This window comes from Electrophorus electricus, chromosome 5 (genome assembly GCF_013358815.1).
Source record: "Electrophorus electricus isolate fEleEle1 chromosome 5, fEleEle1.pri, whole genome shotgun sequence".
NCBI lineage: Eukaryota > Metazoa > Chordata > Actinopteri > Gymnotiformes > Gymnotidae > Electrophorus > Electrophorus electricus.
The window spans coordinates 9,772,762-9,792,879 of record NC_049539.1 but is presented as its reverse complement, the minus strand read 5'-3'; the positions used below and the strand labels follow the sequence as shown (position 1 = coordinate 9,792,879).

Here is a 20,118-nt window from a genome sequence, read left to right as displayed (position 1 = left end):
TTGCAAAGAGGTACCCACAGCAACAAACTGATAAAGCTGTTTCCGAGCCCAGGAGCAGTCCAGAGCACTGATCTCTGGCCCTTCTGAAATCGGTAGTATGGGATTCACTTCTAGTGAGCTCTGGTGCAGTTCGGAGCAGGTGTGGAAGCTATCCACTACCAGCGCTGCCACATTTCCTTAGGTCTGGCGCAAGGTTACTCTGCATGTCCTGAGAGCATTGTGAATAACGCATCTCTCTGCATCTCTCTGTATGGTTAAAAACTTTCTCCTTGTTTGCATGTGCTCGTGTATGGTGAATTGTATCCCAAAAGGGATAGTTTTTATCCAGGGAGTATTTTTATCCAGGGAAATAATACAAAGCAGTAAACAGACAAACCTAGTGGCTAACACTTTGCAAACCTGCATCAGAAAAGTGACACATTAAGCGGTTTGGATGGAATTCTTTTGTGTGAAAGCAAACCAGCGATAATGAGCCCCTCCCCCAAATGAGCACAGAATCAGTCCAGGGTGCGGACCCAAGTATTTGGGACAAGTGTGAAAATGTTCTTAATTATTGTGTAACTCTGTACTGTGTTTGTACCTGGAAAAGCATATTCACCTACCTTATACCAATTTATTAAAAGAATGCTCAAGTTTTTTCAATCCAATCTATATCTATTGCATCTATATGGTATATTACCATGGACAATTATTTAAAAAAACTTTCTTATACATAAAGAAAGGAGAAAAACTTGTTGACTCAAAACAAACTTAAGACAGAAGCCTTTAATATTCAATTACAAATCTGTTTTGAGTCAATAGGTTTTATTGTTCTTTTGTAAGTCCTAGGAAATGTATCAAAATGACTGTCCATGGTAACTGCCCATATAACACTGACATAATACATTACAACAGAGATGTGATAAAAGAGTTTAGGCTGTAAAATGCCAGAATTCCTTTAAGCACGCCTATTTTATGGATGCATTTGGAAGTGAACAATTATAGATTGTAGCCCATCTGTGGCAACACCTAATTTGTCACCCACCCCTTACCCACAGAAGTGACTAAACAACAGTGACACGTGGGTCTGAGTGTTGCACTGAATGTCACTAATGGGTTGAGAGTGGTTCACCACCCGGACAAATACAGCCAACAGACAGAAAGTGAACACTGATAAAGAGCTGAAAGTGTTTCTGGTATTAAAAAATAAATAAATAATTTTAAGTTTCTAATACAGTGAGGGCAAATCTTTCATGAATATGTCAGATACATACCATGGTAGCTAGGAAGATGGCAGCTAAAAAGATACATTTTAAAATGATAAAATTAAATATTTTTCAGAGCATTAACCAAAGTCTGGCTAATAGCTAAATAAGGAACAAGCTTTCTCATGTTCTCTTCGCCCAAGGCTGGCTGTCAGGAAGCACAGCACACAATCACTCAACTGTTCGTCTCAGATTCTAGGTCAAGTGACCAAACAGCAGTGTGACATTTAATCCCAAAAGTGAAAGCAGGAACTGAGAACAGTCTACCATTTGGGAAACAATATGACGAATAAAAGAGAAAAGATTCTATGCTTTAAATAAGTTCACGTCTCTCTACAAAATCAAATTTTCCATTATGCATTGTGAATGTAATCCAGAATGGTGTCTCTGAGCCAACGACTGTTGGATTTCTTCACTCAAACATATTCCCAAATCAACAAAACATGCCACACACACAACAACAACAAAGTATCACCTGTTTGATTAAAACATGTTTGGACAGGTATGCTTGCTCACTGTGTTAAATATTTATGAAGGGCCTTAGCCCCTTATATAACACCTTTATTGTTCATGTCTGGTTTAGTTATAAAGAAAGAACAAGTTCCAATAAAATGTTCAAGTTGGACTAAAGGTTTAGTGAATGATCCTTCCACAGGTTGACCTACGGAAACCTTGTTGCGCCTTTTACTTTAATTTTTAATTTTTAATTTTTTTTTTACCAGACAGCTAAACACATTTTAAATGTCAACAAAACAGGTCTATAGCTAAAGTTAACATCACTAGCTAACTTACAGCTGAATGAACTGAGCTATACATAAGTGAATTCCCGCAGACGATTTTTTTAAAATTTCCCTTAAATATGCCATAATATTTTTAAATATTACAAAATAATAGAAATCAAATCAAAGCCAAGCATATTATTATTATTATTATTATTATTATTATTATTATTATTATTATTATTAAGGGGAAGAAGAATGGTTCTATAAAGATGCATGACAAGCTTTCATGTATTGACTACATTTTTAACAAAAAATAAAAATGTACATGTACATATATAATTTACTGTTTTATGAACACAATATACTGTTTGAACCCGCCTGTCGTTTGAGGTGCCAGTTGGGGGAAAGATCACATTAGCCCCAGATTTGTCATTGTTTAACAGTAAGAGAGGACGAAAAAAAAAAAAAAAATGTAACCGCCAGTATCAAAAATGCCTCTAGTAACTTTAAGAGCATTATCAAAACTTCGTAAAGTATGTGACTTGCCTTATTTTCAAAGGGTTTCCAGCAAGCTGTATCCAGTGACGTGTCGGACTGCAGAGGAAGTAGGAAAATTGAAACGCAAACTTCCGCGTGTATGACTATCAAACCTTCTCACGGCTAAACACGTAGAAGCAGTAACTTTCCGATATCCATTCTATTTGTTGTTCCACTGCCAAGGTAAGTTAAGATGGCTTACTAACGTCTGTTCTGAAATTCCGAAGCAGTTTGTCACGGGACAAAACTTCACGGATAATAGTCTTATAGAGAGAGTACAACACTACTCTCTAGTGGCCTGGAAACAAAAACTCACTTCCTCCATGCCCCATGCCCTAAGATCCATTGCACCATATAGGCCTTTTAAATTGATTCTTATTTAACCTGTAGAGCTGAATTATGATCAAGAATAAAATATAAAATGATGTTAGGTGAAAACAAATGTACTTAAATATACAGAATGTATTTCTACTCATTAAACAAATGTCCAAAGTCTTTTGCGTCCGTAGCGTACACTACGTGGAATTCTGTGAAATCAAGACACCTTGCACAGTTAGAAATTGACTAGCTACATATATGTTTACCAAACACAATTACTGTGGCAAGCACACTTACATGCGGAGCATTTTATTAAGACTTTTACTGAGCTGTGCATGTTTAAAACATTCATTTTTTTAGATAACCGAAGGTTGCCGGCTTCTAGTATCCAATTCCTGAGCTTTTATTTTATTCATTGGTTGAGTAACATTTGATAATTCGGTAAACTGAATACGGAACGGAAAGAAACTGCTTAAAACGTTTCGTTAAATATACTCCAAACAACAGGTGCATGATAATACAAGTGCAATTTTGACGAACATTATCCACAAGAGGACGATATTACATCACGAGAGAAAATAGCATTCCTCCTGGCGTGTTATTACGCAACTTATATTTTGAAAAAAAAGGAAAAATATATTACAGCGTTTACTGACAAATCGTTCTAACCAAATACACACACACACACACACACACACATATATATATATATATATATATATATATATATATATATATATATAAAAACATTTATCTATTTATTTATTTATTTATTTACTTACTTATTTGTTTGTTTATTTATTTATTTATTTACTTAAATTTATATATTTTTTCTGGGTTGATTGAAATGCTTACGAGCTACTAGCCTTCTAATCTTAAAAGCATGTTAAATTCTGGGAGGACTATAGGCGCCACTGACGGAGCCCTTCCAAACCAATCAGCGGCGAGGCCGCGTGCGCAGATTCAAACCTATCTGGAAGGAGGCTTGGGCGCGAGATTCGGCGGGACAGACAAATCAGCGAAGGGTGATCGCTGGCGAAGTAGAAGTGGTGGTGACCATTGAGAGGGTGTAGATTGAACAAGGCGCGCAAGAAAGACATGTTTACTTTTCGATAGCCGTCCATTATCAGTTTGCGTTCAAACTGAACAATATATAGAGAGTTTTGTGGGTGTTAGAGTTCTATCTTGGAGGGATATTTATTGCTTTTTTTTAGGATTGCGCGGTTCCTCGGAAACGTGAGCTCCGTAAGGCTTGTCACTTAAATGTGACACAACAAGTTTAATGAAAAAAATAGTCAAACGTGCCTGACATCAGCATGTATCAGGATCAATATCAGTGTGCTTGATACTGGTGTAATTTATATTTGGGTTTCAGGTGTAACTTCAGTTCTGGATCTGTAACGATTTTGAAAAGAACACTGTCACCGGTTGAACAGCAGTGTTGACATGGCAAACATGAAATCCCGCAGGTGAGTTATTTGGTCAATATCCAAGCTAGCTAGCAAGTATAATATAGCTACTAGCTCTAATAGTTATTGTACAAGCTTATGATATAGAATACTGTTAAGATGCAAGTAACGATATTATAAAGGTATGTGACAAGTAAACCAGATGTCTAGCTAGCGCTCCTGGATTACATTTGCATAAACCAGAGAAGAGATCTTGACATATCGCTATTTTTAAGAACAAAGTTCAGTTTTGTGCCTGGTACGGTTTAATACATCAATAACGTGTTAATGCACTTTAAATTAGAGTGATAACTTCAGCAATTATACGTTTAACGTTCAGAAATCAGGTATCTTTGATATTACAGTGGGTAATTGAGGTTGGTAACTAAGTTACTAAGTTACAGCTAGCTAGCTATGCTAAATTAGCTAGCTAGCTGTAATTGTTCCGTTCATGAAGCTATCTTGGCGTTAGCTAGCTACAATATTTAATCTCCTAGCTGCTTTAGTTTAGTTAGAAATCTGTTGCAAGTCATTAACAGTCTTGTTTAACACAGCTAGCTAAGCTGTTTCTATGTCTGTCGCAAGGTGACATGAATTTGCGCTTTGACACTAGCTTGATTTATACAGGAGTTGGGTCATAATTATTGCTTGCTAGCAAGCTAGCTCGCTGTTGGCTCGCGCACCTCTGGGTTGTCACTGATGTGTCATTGTATACATTCACGGACCAGAGAGCCTGTTCGGTTATTTTTGTAGTACAAAAACTTTCCTTTACACACGAGATGGTCTATATGGTTCTGAGTCGTAACTAGATAGTGTTGTTTGAGCTTTCAAAATATTATTTGACATGTTTATTTTACTTTGAGCGCCAGTCCATGGATTCTTAAACATTATGTAAGTTAGCTAGCTAGCTAGCGAGGTAGTGCGATTCACAAAAAAACGTGGAATAAACATTAAAAGACATTCCAATGATTAAAATAGCATAAACACCTTTCATTGTTAGATGAAGTATAATCTTGTTTAGAAATTGACTTTTATATTCATAGAATACGTGTAGTGTTAGTACTGAAAGAGGAATGGACATTATCCTAACATTACCAAAAAAGGACAATTAAAAATTATTAAATGAGAGACATGGAGAGTTTGCTGAACTCCCCATCTCTCTCACTGGAGAGCCTAAACACTTAGCTAAGCATGGCCATTACGTAATTTATGGATGAATGCACAGCTCTGTGGTGCATGTCTCTCCCCTCTTCACCCCTTTCTGTGTGCCTCTTGAGGTGGGTGTGGTGAAACAGTTGCTTGTCACAGTACCTCAGGTTTGGGTCTTATTTTCAAGAAGTGTATTGCAGGTTTTAACACTGATGTAAGAAGCTTATGTCTATGCAATGAATGTTATCCACAATTTGTATTTGTTTAGAATTCCTCCATTTTAAGCACTCCATCTGTAGTGCTTATGAATTTGTTTGATTTTCAGTACATGTGTTTATTAATTTATTTAGAACAATGTTGTCTTGGTGGATAGATTTGAAACCTCAGGCACTGCAGGCTGACTATGTGTTGATTTTGGCTGAACATCCATTTGGCCTGACTCTAACGTGAATGATGTGAGCAGCACACCTCTGGAGTAAAAAGAGGCTGTTCATTTCAGATTTCCTCCTTACTCTTTTCTTGGGGGTGTTGCTAAGATTTTATTGACATGTTTCTTGGTTGAAATGCCTCTTTCATCTGAGGCATAACACTTATGACCAATAGGAGGTCTTAATTCAGAAACCTGCCTAGTGGGATTGTGGATTTCCATATTCAAACCTCTTCAGACTGAGTAGGACAGTTTGCTCTTTGTGCAGAGTGTATGGAAGCACTAGAATATTCATATTTACATTATTGGGCCATTATTATGTTTAGATAATCTTGCTATTATCACTATTATCAAAATACCAGAATTGACAACAATACATTGATTATTTTTCAACAGTAGCTCATCCTCAGTTGGAATAACTTCTTTATTCAATGCTCAGTCAGAGCTAGCTAGGATTAAGTATAACATGCTGGTTTTGTTGCTTTAATACTGAACAAATGCTTTGATATGAAGTTTGTACTTATCAGAAACTCATTTGCCTACTGTACAGTGGTGATTAAATACACTGCAGCTCACTGATTGGGGAAATGTTGCCAAGTAGCTAGGTATTCCTGTAGGCATATCCAGATTTGTATTCAGAATATTACCGCTGAATTTCCTTGCAATATTTAAAAAAAAAAAAATCTTGGTCTCATAATGGTGGGAAATTGGTTTGAGCTGACCTGCAACTGCCTGATAATAATTTTTGCTGTTGCCACATAACAATATAGGGGTTAGATCCTATATTGCACTCTTCCTGTCTTTCCTTTTTTTGATCTCAGTGAGGATGAGGATGAGGAGCGTCATTCTACAGACCCTGATAACAGAGACCCCAAAAATTCCAAAAAGATGCTGGGCAAAGTCAAATGGTCCCGGGAAGAGGTAATTAGCAGGATTATCTTTTGAAATGCTTAGCAAAGATTGCATTATAATAACTAGGAGCACACTAATTGTTTTGTGAGAGTGAAATTAAAGTAATGCTTGGAAGGGACTGTAGATAAAAGTGAGTGGGTATGCCATCATCCTTTCTGACGCCCTGTAAACACTTTTAATGAAGTGGGCCAGTTTTAAAAAAATCAACTTTTAATGACTGTGTCCAGGACGAGAGACTCAAGAAGCTTGTTGAGCACCATGGTACCGATGCATGGAGATTAATTGCAAATTATTTCCCAGTAAGTAATAAAAATTGGTGTGACAGTATTATAAATGTTGGTTTTAAGAATATTATTCTGGGTGTGACAAAGTGCAGCATAATTTGCAGTTGATTAGGTTAGAAGAGGTGTTATAGCTGTGCACTAGTTTCAGGCGTTCAGTTGGGATTTTATTGCCCTTTGACAGACAAGGACAGATGGCCAATGTCAACACCGCTGGCAGAAGGTCCTCAACCCAGAGCTGGTAAAAGGGCCCTGGACAAAGGAGGAGGATCAGAGGGTAAGATGAGCTGGGTGTTCACCAAGAGTTAGCAGAGCTCACTTCCATTAGACCTTGTAAGATTCTGCTCTCAAGTACCTGTTTAAGATATTACCACAGCAGAGAGAGGACGTTGCTTTGTTTGCCAACAATTTTGCTTAAAAGTGTTAAAAGTGAACACAAGTGAAATCACAGGAAGATTATCAAAGCTTTGACACTAAATACCAGTTTGGACATAAAAGATAGTTATGGGTTCTATACCTTATACAAGGTCTCTCAGATAAGGTTTATAGATAGGGGAACAGATAATGGTTTGGCTCCACATTTCACATAGAGTCTTCATAACTATATAGAAAGGTATAGAAAGTGTCTTCAGAGTTATATTTGTTCCGGTATATAACAGTGATCATTGCTATATGAGGCATTGAGGGAAATCAGTTCTGGGTAAGCTTTGACTGGGACCAAATAGTTTAGAGGTGAAGTAATGCATTACCAGAATAATAATGGCATGACCACAGTGCTTGAAGAATCCCATGAATGCTGTTTCACTACACAAAAATGACTTCTACTGGTGGTCTTCCATTTTACTACCTTAAGATTTAATTCTGTCCATGAAAGTGTTCTGCAGTTTAACCATAAAGAATATGCTGTCCAGCCCTTTAACATGAAGGAAACATAATACTTTCAGCTTCAGTTCGAGAGTAAATATGCCCATACCATGTGAACCAACAGTAATTGGAGAATTGGCTGCTTGTTGTTTGTTTCTAGATCAGCTGTGTGTTGTTGCATCTTTAATTAGTTTACAAGAGAGCTGAAATGTTTTAAGTTGATTCTAGATTTACCTTTTGTATCTGGAGTCTGTAGCTGTTGTGTTGAAGTGTCTAAGGTTGTAATTCACATGATCATGAGGCTAATAAATAAATAACAATCCTTATTTATATAGCACCTTTCATAAATCCAAGGTCACTTTACAATGCAACAATAACTGGAGACAAAAATACTGTTGAATGAGGTAGGTTTGAAAAGAGACTTCAAGGATGAAAGACAAGGTTTATAGAGATGATAGAGGTGATAGATAGAGATAGACAATTCCACAATTTAGGTACTGTAGCACAAGTATCTGCGACGCATCGAAGAGATTTTATAGTGAGGGACAGCAAGTAGAAAGCTGGTGGAGGAAATGGGGGGGTGAGGGGGTGTGTAGGGATGGGGGAGCTCCCTAAAATAAGATGAGCCTTGCCCATGAAGGGCATTGAAGGTACTGAGGAGTATTCTATATTGGATATATGATGTGACTGGTAACCAGTGCAACTCATTAAGAGTGTGTGGGTGGATTTTTTTTTTAATGGGTAAACAAAGTTAAAGTGATCTAAATAAATAAAACGGCTAGAAAAAATTGTTGTAAATGGTTAATAAGCAAGAATGAATGTGTGTATGGATATGTATGTACCCTTCTACCATTTAGTACTGTAGCACATTAGTATATACCAGTTTTTCCCCCCTAGAATATGAACATAGTATATTCACATATTTTGTAAAAAATTATGCCAGACTCTAAGGAATAGGCAGATAAGCTTTTTACTTACCTTATTCCTGTGTGTGATGTGACAATAAAACTGATTTGCTTTGAATTGGGTAGTTTACCAATAACAAACAACATGACAGACCATGCAAGACTATCGTAGTTGACCAAAGAATGTTTGCACACACAGTGAAAATGTTTTTCAAAAGAAGAAAATATATCAAGGATGTTTTATATGTCAAAGGTGACCAAGAATTGATTCTTGGAGAATTCTAACGGTCACTGACAACAGAATATATGAAAGTAAAAATTTTATTTAAGATTATGTTAATTTGCCCACTTACATTTGCCCTTTATAATGGACAGAAAATACAATAAACGATGCATAAAATTTAAATGCAAATATATTCAAATAACTTTAATTCTACACTTTAATATCTTAATCAGTTTTACTTAAATTCAAACATGTGAGTACAAGACAAAACAGGAAAAAAATACCTTAAAGAGTATGTTGTGTAGTCTACGAAGAGAGGGAGTTTGAAACATGTATTTCGTCATCAGGATACTTTAGGTTTCCTAACATGGCTTGTATCTGCACAGGTGATAGAACTGGTGCATAAGTATGGCCCCAAACGATGGTCTGTCATCGCCAAGCACCTTCAAGGCCGCATTGGCAAACAGTGTCGGGAGCGGTGGCACAACCACCTTAACCCTGAGGTGAAGAAGTCCTCCTGGACTCAGGAGGAGGATCGCATCATATATGAGGCACACAAGCGCCTTGGTAACCGATGGGCTGAGATCTCAAAGCTGCTACCTGGAAGGTGTGTGTGTGTGTGTGTGTGTGTGTGTGTGTGTGTGTGTGTCTGTGTGTGTGTGTGTGTGTGTGTGTGTGTGTGTGTGTGTGTGTGTGTGTGTGTGTGTGTGTGTGTGTGTGTGATGCCTGCCCACCTGCCCTCACGCATACATAGCCATGCCGTTAAGCAAGACTTGTTTGCGTGCTTTCTCCCACTTGATGTGTACATGCTTTCCCCCACTCCACAGTATTTTGGAAATACACTTACACTATCTGTTGCCATTCACTTGTAGGACAGACAACTCCATTAAGAACCACTGGAACTCCACCATGCGTAGGAAGGTGGAACAGGAGGGCTACCTGCAGGAGAACAGGAGGGGCTTCTGCACTGAGCAGCCCCCAAAGAGGCGCCACAAACCCTGCCCTTCCATGGATCACCTGCACAGCCACAGCCAGCAGCTCATCAACGGCCAGTCCCAGGTAATGACGCTTGCCGAGCTCCTGAGTTGTTCTGTTGCTCAGCATTGACAGTGCATACTGAATGTGATTAGAAGAGCCATCACAGATAAAAGCGAATGTATGTGCAGGGTTCTGCAGTCCTCTTAAACCCTTTGGAAATGAAACAACAAAATAAAAACCTTGAATATTTTGGAAATTGAAATTTTGAATGGCATTCTTCTTGGGTTTGAAATTAAAAATATCATGAATAGAAACTATTTTGAAACCTACTTCTAAAGCAATATTTTGTTTTACAGCTCATTCTAATTCACTCTCCTCTGATAAGTGTACATGAAACATGCAAGAATGGCATGTTTGTTATGTCGGTTTGACATCCCAAAGGTTTTTGAAAGTTACTGTGATGGCGTTCATTGTACTGTTTGTATGTGTGCGTGTAGCTGGCCGGATACTCGTATGGCTCTGTGAGCAGCCAGTGTATGGACAGCATGGCAGAGAGCTCCAGCTTTGTGTCGGTGAGTGCTGCTCTCTGCAGACGCCTCGTGGCATCCTCTCCCTGGGTTTTGTTCCCTGCCTGGTTTCTTCCACCTCTTCCAGAGGCCTGTCCTTTTTTTTCTCTCAATCAGAGAATCAACTCACGAGTCTGTGTTTTGTGTGTGTATGTGTCTGAACTGCATGCGTGTGCTGTGGTGTTATAAATCGCTCTCCTTCTGAGTTGCACCGTGGACATTATGTAAATATCTATGTACACTATAACAAGTTCCAAAGAGTCAGTTCTGGCCTTTGGGTAAATCTGTTGCAGAATCAAGCCCAGCAATCTTATACCCGGTGGAATTTAGGAAGAGAGTGTGTGAAGTGTTTGTGGTAATTGCCAGTAAAAACTCTGTGTCCGTCTCTTCTCCTGTCTTTTCCTTCCTTTCCTCCTGGGTTCCTCCCCCCTCCTCCCCACCCCGCAGCCGTGCCATGACGATCCTGACAAAGAACAGCGAATTAAGGAGCTCGAGCTGCTGCTTATGTCAGCCGAGAATGAAGTCAGAAGACGGTCCGGCCCTCGCGTAAGAACCACTGCGTGTTGGCGTAGAGTAGTGCGCTGTGGGCTTCGCCACCCCTTGCCATAACCTTCCTCAGCTCCCACCCCAAATCCACCCCCACAACAGCTGTGCTTGGTGACCCCGGCTTACCACCCCACCCCCACCCCTGCTGATACCCAACCCTGATGGTGGTCCCGCTGTCAATAAGTAGACCTGCTAGTCTAGCATGAACGCGTCGAGGAGAAACCGCTTGGAAGACACTGCTTTCATCATCGTTAAAAATAGATGTTTCTGTGCCTTTTTTCACCCATCAAGTTGGAAATGGTGCTTTTAGTTCTTTTATATTTACTTTTATAAGTTGTGTGCAGACCTGTAAAAATCTCTTGGCGCTTACTTCAGCATGTTTTGTTTGTTGTTAATCCAATTAATTCACTGATTTGTAAAACTCACCGTTACAATGGTGAAGCTTCACCTTGGTCATGTTAAGAGAATTTTGTTTCATATGTTAATCTTGCAAATTCAGGCAGGTCACTCAATCACAGTCTAGGAATTGTAATTAATCACTGATTCAGTGTCCTGACTCTTGTCGGATTTATTTCAATGTTTGCTACTTTATTTACTCATCTCGGCACCATTTAATTTCTCCCCCGTCAATTTGTGTTCATTCTGAAGTTCTGCTTTTGTCCATCCTGATGATCACAACGTATGCCCTTAAACCCCTCTTCTCTGCCACCGACACTTCCTCCTCTCTCACTCACAATGGTTTGTTCCTGCTCAGAACTCTGAGAACTACTCCAACTGGTCCGACAGCATGGCAGACGATACCATAACCACCACGGGGAGTCTGGAAGAGGGGGGTGTAGCGCTGTGCCGTGTGGAAAAGGGTCGTGCTTCATCCGTGCCACTGCACATCTCGCCCAGCAAGTTCCTGGCAGTGGAGGCCAGTGCCGTGCTCTCCACCCTGCACACCATCCCTGAGTTTGCTGAGACCATGGAGCTTATTGACTCGGTGCGCACTCATGTACTCTTGTACTCATGTACTCAATTAAGAATGCTGACACGAATAACAAAGACTAAAAGCCTGTAGTCACTAACTGGCATTAAAACATTTGTATTTATTAGTTCTAATTTAGTATGTTTCTTTACTCCATTCCCCTGAAATCCCCAAGTATGCTTTCCTTTGAGCATAAAAAGGGTAAACAAGGTCTAAAAATACAGAAGGATTTCTAGGTCTAATGTTGCTGATGCAATGAGAACTCTCTGTTTCTTGTTGAAAGTTCTAGAAAAATAGTTATTGATTTGTTGAATTAGGTGAATGTAATTAAGTGGACATTTCATATAATTTTTCGGTGTAGAGAGTTGTCATGAGAGTCAGAGAGGGAACTGAGGCAAAGATCTGATTTATTGGCCACTGGCCACTGGACATCTTGGTTTACCTAAACGTCCACAAGCCTCAAACCGAGACTGATGTTGCTGCTGATTGTATGTGTACAGGATCCAATGGCCTGGAGTGAAGTGGCTAGTTTCGACCTGTCTGAGGCTGTGAGCTCTCCTAAGCCCCCCACCCTTCCTGCAGCTTATCCAGCTCTGGAGGCAGGTACAGAGGATGTCAACTACCACCACCTCACTGGCCCTGCTGCACCGGAGCTGAGCAGACCACAGGTTGGAGTGGGGCAGGGGAAGCCCGTCCATCACCCTGCCCCTTCCACAAGCAAGTTCAGCACCCCGCCCCCATCCATTCCGAGGAAGAAGACAAGAGAGATGGGGGACCATTCACCTGCTGAGGACAGACACTGTGTTCCTTTTACAGACAACGGCAACAGCTCACCCAAAGGCACACCAGTCAAAGGTTTGCCGTTCTCCCCCTCTCAGGTATGTGGTATGAACCAAGGTGTTACCACTGTGGGGGCAGCTGTTCTCATGTTTTCTCTGGTTCTCACTCTCACTTCTGCTTTCACTTTAGTTCTTCAACATATCTGGGGCAGAGCATCTGAACCTTGATAACCCTGCCCTCACATCCACTCCAGTATGCGGGCAGAAGTGCTTCCTTGGCACACCTCACCAGAGGGAAACCACGCCCAAACATCAGAAAGAGAATGCTGGGTAGCAGAATCTTTTTTTTCACTGGCTTCCCTACAAAACAAGATTTGGGCACCCTTGCTCTTTAATGTATAACAACACATTTATAACACATTTATCATTTAAACCTGTTTAGTTTCAGGACCCCCAAGATCCGAAAATCCATAATGTGCCACGTCCCAAGGACACCCACTCCCTTCAAAAACGCCCTGGCTGCTCAGGAGAAGATGCATGGGCCCTTAAAAATGGTGGTAAGTGTCTGAAGCAGGTACTATGTGAGTGTGGGTGAGACAGTTAAATCACCAGCATATAAAGTCCGTGTCCGTGTCCGTGTGTGTGTGTGTGTGTGTGTGTGTGTGTGTGTAGCCCCAGCCATTGGCTTTCCTTGAGGAGGACATTAGAGAAGTGCTGAAGGAGGAGACAGGAGCTGATATTTTCACTCAGATGCAGGCCCTGCCTGAACACAGACTGTGTGAGGTACAGCGTTCTCCACTTTCCCTTTAATGCTTGGGTCTTTCTTTTTAAAGCCAGTTCTTTTATTTATCCCATCTTTTGGGTTGCGCTCTAGGTGGATGTCCCTGCCAGGAAGGTGAGGAAGTCTTTGTTGCTGGACACCTGGGGGAAGGACTGTCTCAATGTGCAGCTGTTTTCTCAGCAGCATGTAAGCAGTAACGAACAGGTAAGAACCATAAACAGAAACAGTAAGAACCTCTCTACTCTCCAGCCAATTCAGCCCCCTGCCAGTGTGTGATCTATAAGTCATTGTATATGTGTGTATGCACTTTACAAACCCATGTCTTAGTGCTGATCAGTGGTCCAGTCTTGTGTCCGGCATGTCTGATAGGGGTGGCCTTCGCTTTCGTTCCCAGTGCCACAACGATGGCTTGCTGAGCAGCGCTCTGCTGATGAGCCCCCTGGCTGAGGAAGAGGAGCTTGCTTGCTCGCCCGATCCCATAAAGGACGACACCCAGCCCCCCACCTGCACCCTTAGCCCACAGGCCAAAAAGGAGCTCCATATACACAGAAGCTCAGCCTTCCAAACATCCACTCAGGTATGGTGTCGGAAGCTTTCAGAGAAAAGGACCAGGTGTTCCACTTGCTATTAATTAGAATGGCTATTGGAATGGAACAAGATGCCCATTGTTGACAATAGAATAGATAATTGATTTGTTTTATGAATCAGTTGTTCCAACCAAACAAAGAAAAAACAAAACAAAGTGATTTCCTTTGTCAATCCGATCACCCCTACAGCTGAGCAGCGAGTGGGAGGCAGTGGTGTTCGGGAAGACTGAGGACCAGCTGATCATGACCGAGCAGGCCAGGCGCTACCTGAACTCCCAGCTGCCCTCCTGCACATCCAGAGCTCTGGTGCTGTGAGCTTCGCACTAAGCAGCTGTCCCCGCTTCAACCCCACCCACATGCTTCACCTTTTAGACAGTCTGCTGTAGGAGACTAAACAACCATCTCTTATGTATATGCCCACTAAAGACTTACATGACAAAGTATTGCAAAGTACTTTAAAACACAAGGAGGCACAAAAGAACCATAGCTGGGTTTGTGACTAAAAGAACGCTACCTGACTTCCACTTACAATTTCATTTGTGCATTGACAAATAGTTCTAGATTTGCTGAGGTAGGTGAAGTTAATTAAATAGACACTTCATATAACAGCTGTAGACAGCTGTGTCATGAGTCAGATTTGAGCATTACATTGTTGAAAGGGAATTGAGCCCAAGATTGTTGTTGTTGTTTGTTTGTTTATTTGTTTGTTTTTAATTCAGTTGTCTGTTACTGAAATGGTAAGGGTGAAAAATTCAACAGCTGAATGTAGTTCCGTACAGAGATTGCTTACAGTATGGTCCATTTACCATCTGCCCTTTCAATGCATTTGGTGGCTGAGGAAGAAAGTGTTTGCTGTCTAGGAATATTCCAGTACCTTGGCTCTCATCATTTCATTGCCAGACAACTGAAGAATACAAAAATAACAAGAATGGGGTGCAGTTTCCCTTTGACATAAGAGGACATATAGGAGTCTGTCTTCCAAGTTTTTAGCGTGTTTCTTTTAAGAGAATGTTTATAAATGTGGCGTCTTAAGGATTGGAGAGCACTGGCAGTGTTGCACTACTGATTGTGGTTAAGGAGAGGAGCTCGAGCCGTTTTTACTGATTGTGGTTATCTGTAAAGGAGAGATGCTCGGGCTGTTTCTTTGCAGGAACTGGATAGCACTTGCGGTGTGACCGTTTCAGCTCAGAACACGGTGAAGGTTAAGCTCCGTGTTTTTGCTGAGTATGACAACTCACTGAATGTATTGTACAGTGTTTTTCTGTGACGTAGATTCAAAAAGAAGGGTACCTCTTTTGTTCATCATTCTATAACTTATTTTCTACTGTAAAACCTAAGTTGAGTTGAGATGTTTATTGAACACCAGTTTTAAAACAAACCTACCTTTGCTGATGTACTCATCTGTGACTGCAGCCTAAACAGCCTTTATCTTAGTTGCTTATTCATTCTACCAGAAATCATGTTGGTACTGATTTTAATGCCTAGTCTCACAGAAGTAACACATTCCAGGACATTCACACTCTCTGTGAGATGGATGTCACCTTCATTTAGGACTGTAGGGTCTATTTATTAAATCTTTACTAATTTATTTATTTTAAAGATATAAAGAGAATCTTTAATTTTATTTTTGTTGTATTAAGAGAGAGGATTTGGCTACCTTTGATGACATTATCTCCCAACATTTTTTAAATTACATATCCTGCATCCAATTTTCCAATTAATCTTTTTTAACATTAATTAATTTCCAAAGTCTTGTCTCCTGTTTCAAGCCAGTTTAATACTATAAAGGTATTCAGCCTCCAAATGTTCCATGTAGGCAAATTGCACTTTTTAAATGTTTAAATGTTGGTTTGTTTATAGTATGTGTTGTTGTTGTTGTTGGGTTTTGTTTGTTTGTTTTGGGGGGGGCTTTAGTGTTTACATTTAGTGAGATTTTTATGGTGGTGCCTGCTTGTTTATTATAAAAATGAAACATTGACAGGTGACATTTGGATAAGATGGAGTTCCTCTCTCTCACTCACTAATTCTGCTAGTGAAAATGAAGGCTGTGCTATTTGCTGCTGAGCAACAAACACAAATGAAGAGGCCACATACCAATGCTAGAAACACAAGCACAATTCTTTGGCAATGTAGATCCGTTATCCTGCTCTTGTGTATAGTGACAGTTATGTTTACTGCTATTTAAGGTAACCTTGGTTACAGTAGAGTCTTTGTTAAGGCAGTGCTTTATTTCTGGAAAAAACAGCTCATTGTGAAATTACTCATTAGTATTAGAGCTTTTTGAAGAGGTCTGCATTAAGGCTTTTTAATTAATACAAGCATTGGTGAAATGCAAAGACACTTATCAGTTATAACTCTATACATTGTTTATCTAATCACAAGGGCATCCTGTCCTCAGGCAGAATTTCTTTCCATAGAGAACTACATAAGGTGTGTGTTTCTAAAACGCCTGAGTTCACAAAGATATTTACCATGTTGTATAGCACAAGATTCAATAATATTTCAAGTAACGATGCAGGTAACAGCTAAAAGACGTTTTTATTTTGTTTAATGTCTGATACATGTGTGTATGTATTTTGTCTTTGTATTTAATGTAGCTGTAAGTTTGCAAAATTTCATTTTCTAACATTCAACCACCTAATACTAAATTTGAGAGGCGTATGTATATGTAGCAGTTAAAAAAAAACAAAACAGTGCATGCAAAGCAGTATGTTCTTTTTATCTGACATCCACATTTTCACAAGATGTTTTTATCGCTTACCTGCCTCTGAATCCTGCCAGTAATCATTTGTCACCCTTGAACCTATTAAGGGAGAAAAATAATAAAATGTTTTGTTCCTTATATTAGTCTTCAGGGGTTTTTTTTCATTGAAAACAAGGAGCATGCAGTTTTTCTCACAAGTCCTTAAGTTTCAGTTAATTCAACAAGTTCTGCTCAAGCTATTCCACTGTATTGCAAAGTCTCTTAATATTTGACAGTGCCCCTGAGGAGGTCACTATTGCCAGAATAGTCTCATTCATCTCATGTGATAGCTCTGAATGGTAGAATCCTGAACTCCATTCACTCTCTAGTTCTCCCTGGGAACCAGGTGCCTGTGGCAGCACTGCAGGTGGACTCTGGAGCTGCCAGTACACAGGGTGGGGGTGGAAGATTGGGGGTGCTGCCATCTCAGCCTTGGGGTCTACGGCCGCGCACCCTCTCCAAACGAGGCCTCTCTGCAGGTCAGCTGCTCCAGCTAAAGAGGCCCACTCGTCCATGAAATAATGTCCTTTGGCTCCATTGTTCACTGAGTCTGTTAGTTTTTCAGGCCCATTCACTCAATTGCCCCCAAATGGAGGGGCACAAGACCCCACTGACATGCCTTCTGCTGCCTAGAGCCATTACAAACGCTATGACACAATCATTCCTCCTGACTCAAAGAAGCTGTGCAGTTGTGACTTTGAGTAAATCAATGTTGGTTTAAATACATCAGAGGCCTTTTGACTCTAAACTTGTGTTTTTGGTACAGTATGTGTTTCGTAGCAAATTGGTGTTTTTGGTACAGTGTGTGCCAGTGCAGCTATCCAAGCCCAAAACAAACATGTAAAGTAATATGTGACAGGGACTTAGATCCTAACACAAAGGTCTTCCCTAAGCTCACTATTTAGCCCTTGAAATTATTCAGATAAAAAACAACATTATGCAATCTGTGGTAATAGGACAAGAAAATTGCACTGTTTGGAATGACTGTCATAAAAGTGTCAATTATGTAGATTTATTATAAACTGCATTAAAGGCTTTCATGTTTTAAACACTGGAGATGGAACAATGGAGAAGTCACATCCGCTCATATGGATAGCACTTCCCATTGCGACTTCCCTTCAAAGATGCAAACAATCATGCATCACTGCTTTCTTAGAAGTGTGTGTGTGTGTGTGTGTGTGTATATGTGTGTGTTTAGAGGTGTCCCAACACAGCATGTGGCAGAGTGGAAACTCATCCCTATGAAGCCCCTCCCCTTTGTGCCTGTGTGCACACTGCCAGCCTTTGTGTGTGCCAGACAGCAGATGGTAGGCCATTATAGCAGTGGCAGGCCCAGTCATCTGGCAAGCACCCCCAGTGCAGGGCCTATTTCAGGCGGGAAAGCTGGGAGAGGCGCTGCAGCCTGCGCTGCCTGCATGCTTATATAGGTCAGTATTTCCAGTGGCGTTCGACGGGGCTACTGCAGAGAGGTTGGACACTAGACCGGACAGGCACATAACTATAGAGGGCAGGAACATGGAGGATGAACTGATGAATAAATGCAACAGGGAGGTATCCTTGGTTTTGTTGTCGGCACATGACAGCAACCTAAAAGCAATATGGATTTAGAAAAAAAGTCACACTCAGCCTATGATAATGTCATGTACAGTGCCTTGCAAAATTTCAGTCCCCTTAAAAGGCAGCAAATTTAACTGGATTAAAAATGACCCACATAATGTTCCAGCCAATTATTTATACCCAAAACAATTTTGCTCTTAACGTAAGATTTTCAAAGTTAAAAATTATTTTGTATCAGTGGATCTTGGAAAAATTTAAAGCGGGAAAATTGTGGCTTCAAACTTTTCAGGGTAGTACCTGGTAGAACCTTTCCCTGCTATAGTAACAGTTTTTAGTTTGTTGGGGCAAGAGTCTACCAGCTTTGCACCATGTATGGGATTGATTTTCCCAAACCAACTGGGCAGTATCCTTCATCTGTGTAATCCTGGTGATTCCAGAGCACAGGGGTTAAATAACTTATGAAAATGTGTGAATAAATACATAAATTAATGAACATTAATCATTCTAGTTATCAATTTTTTACCATAAATATTTTCTTACAAACAAATATTACTTTGAATTATTTAATTTTGATGTTCAGTCTTGTCAAATAAATATGACATAGCACAAAAAACAGTGTCATTTATAAGCAAGAGGAAGCTGATGACCTTTAATGATGAATACTGAATACTGAAGATGAGTAGATACTGGAGATATGGAGGCACTGTCCATGTATAACAGGCATGGATTAAGTAGGAGGCATTTACCATTCAAACTTTGCCCACTCAATTCTGTTCCTCTCAGGTCCTTAGCAGTTGGTGACTGGCGGGTTGTAATCAGAGCTGGAAAAGTGTCACTTTCAACACTGGCTGAGATTCCGGCCTTTTGAATGGGGCCTTTGCATAGAAGGGGCACCTGGAGCAGGCAGGGAGTGGTGGGGTGCGGTGTACTCTGGGTGGGGCAGGAGGGAGCACTCTCACTGTTCCCTGATCAGTAGGTGCACTGCAGGTGACCCCCAGGCACCACGGACGTGAAAACCCTGTAGCCATGGTACCCTCCCAGCTCCCACCAGCAACAATCAGCCAGTGTGTGTGTGTGTGTGTGTGTGTGTGTGTGTGTGTGTGTGTGTGTGTGTGTGTGTAAGTAAATGTAAGCACACGTGTGTGCATGCACATGTGTGTAGGCAGAGCATGTCCTCATCTTACCCCCTCCCCAACCAGCTGAAACAAAACAAAGAAAAGAGCAAAGGAGAATAAAAACAGGACAGTGCATCACTACGACACCATATTTGTGTCACTGCATTAATACTAAGTAAAGCATTCTGAAGAGCACTGCATTAGTAGCCAAGAGAAACCCTACCGCTGCTGAAACTGGCAGAACTATGCTGAGCAGATGGTGGAAGTGCCTTTTTATCTTAAAACCTGCAGAATTACTAGCGATTTAGAGATAACGGTAGCTGTAATTTCATGGCACATGATGCGATGCACGCTTAAAGCATTTCACTGCAGGCACACTATAATTAGTGACTGTGCTACAGTCTCTAAAAAGATTGCAGTCCTAGAGATAACAGCAAGTACAAGTGCACACATCTTTCCTATGAAA

The 20,118-nt window shown here is 40.4% G+C and overlaps 1 protein-coding gene across 1 annotated transcript; it reads left to right on the top strand.

Moving 5' to 3' along the window:
- Nucleotides 1-3,958: 3,958 nt before the first annotated feature.
- Nucleotides 3,959-17,010, top strand: mybl1 (v-myb avian myeloblastosis viral oncogene homolog-like 1). Its single transcript, XM_027004439.2, has 17 exons — nt 3,959-4,066; nt 4,197-4,290; nt 6,667-6,766; nt 6,985-7,056; nt 7,223-7,315; nt 9,417-9,637; nt 9,903-10,089; nt 10,506-10,580; nt 11,022-11,120; nt 11,875-12,105; nt 12,591-12,968; nt 13,060-13,199; nt 13,312-13,426; nt 13,542-13,652; nt 13,744-13,854; nt 14,045-14,227; nt 14,427-17,010. The coding sequence occupies exons 2-17, from the start codon at nt 4,268-4,270 to the stop codon at nt 14,550-14,552; spliced, it is 2,265 nt and encodes a 754-aa protein (XP_026860240.2). The 5' UTR covers nt 3,959-4,066; nt 4,197-4,267; the 3' UTR covers nt 14,553-17,010.
- Nucleotides 17,011-20,118: the final 3,108 nt, after the last annotated feature.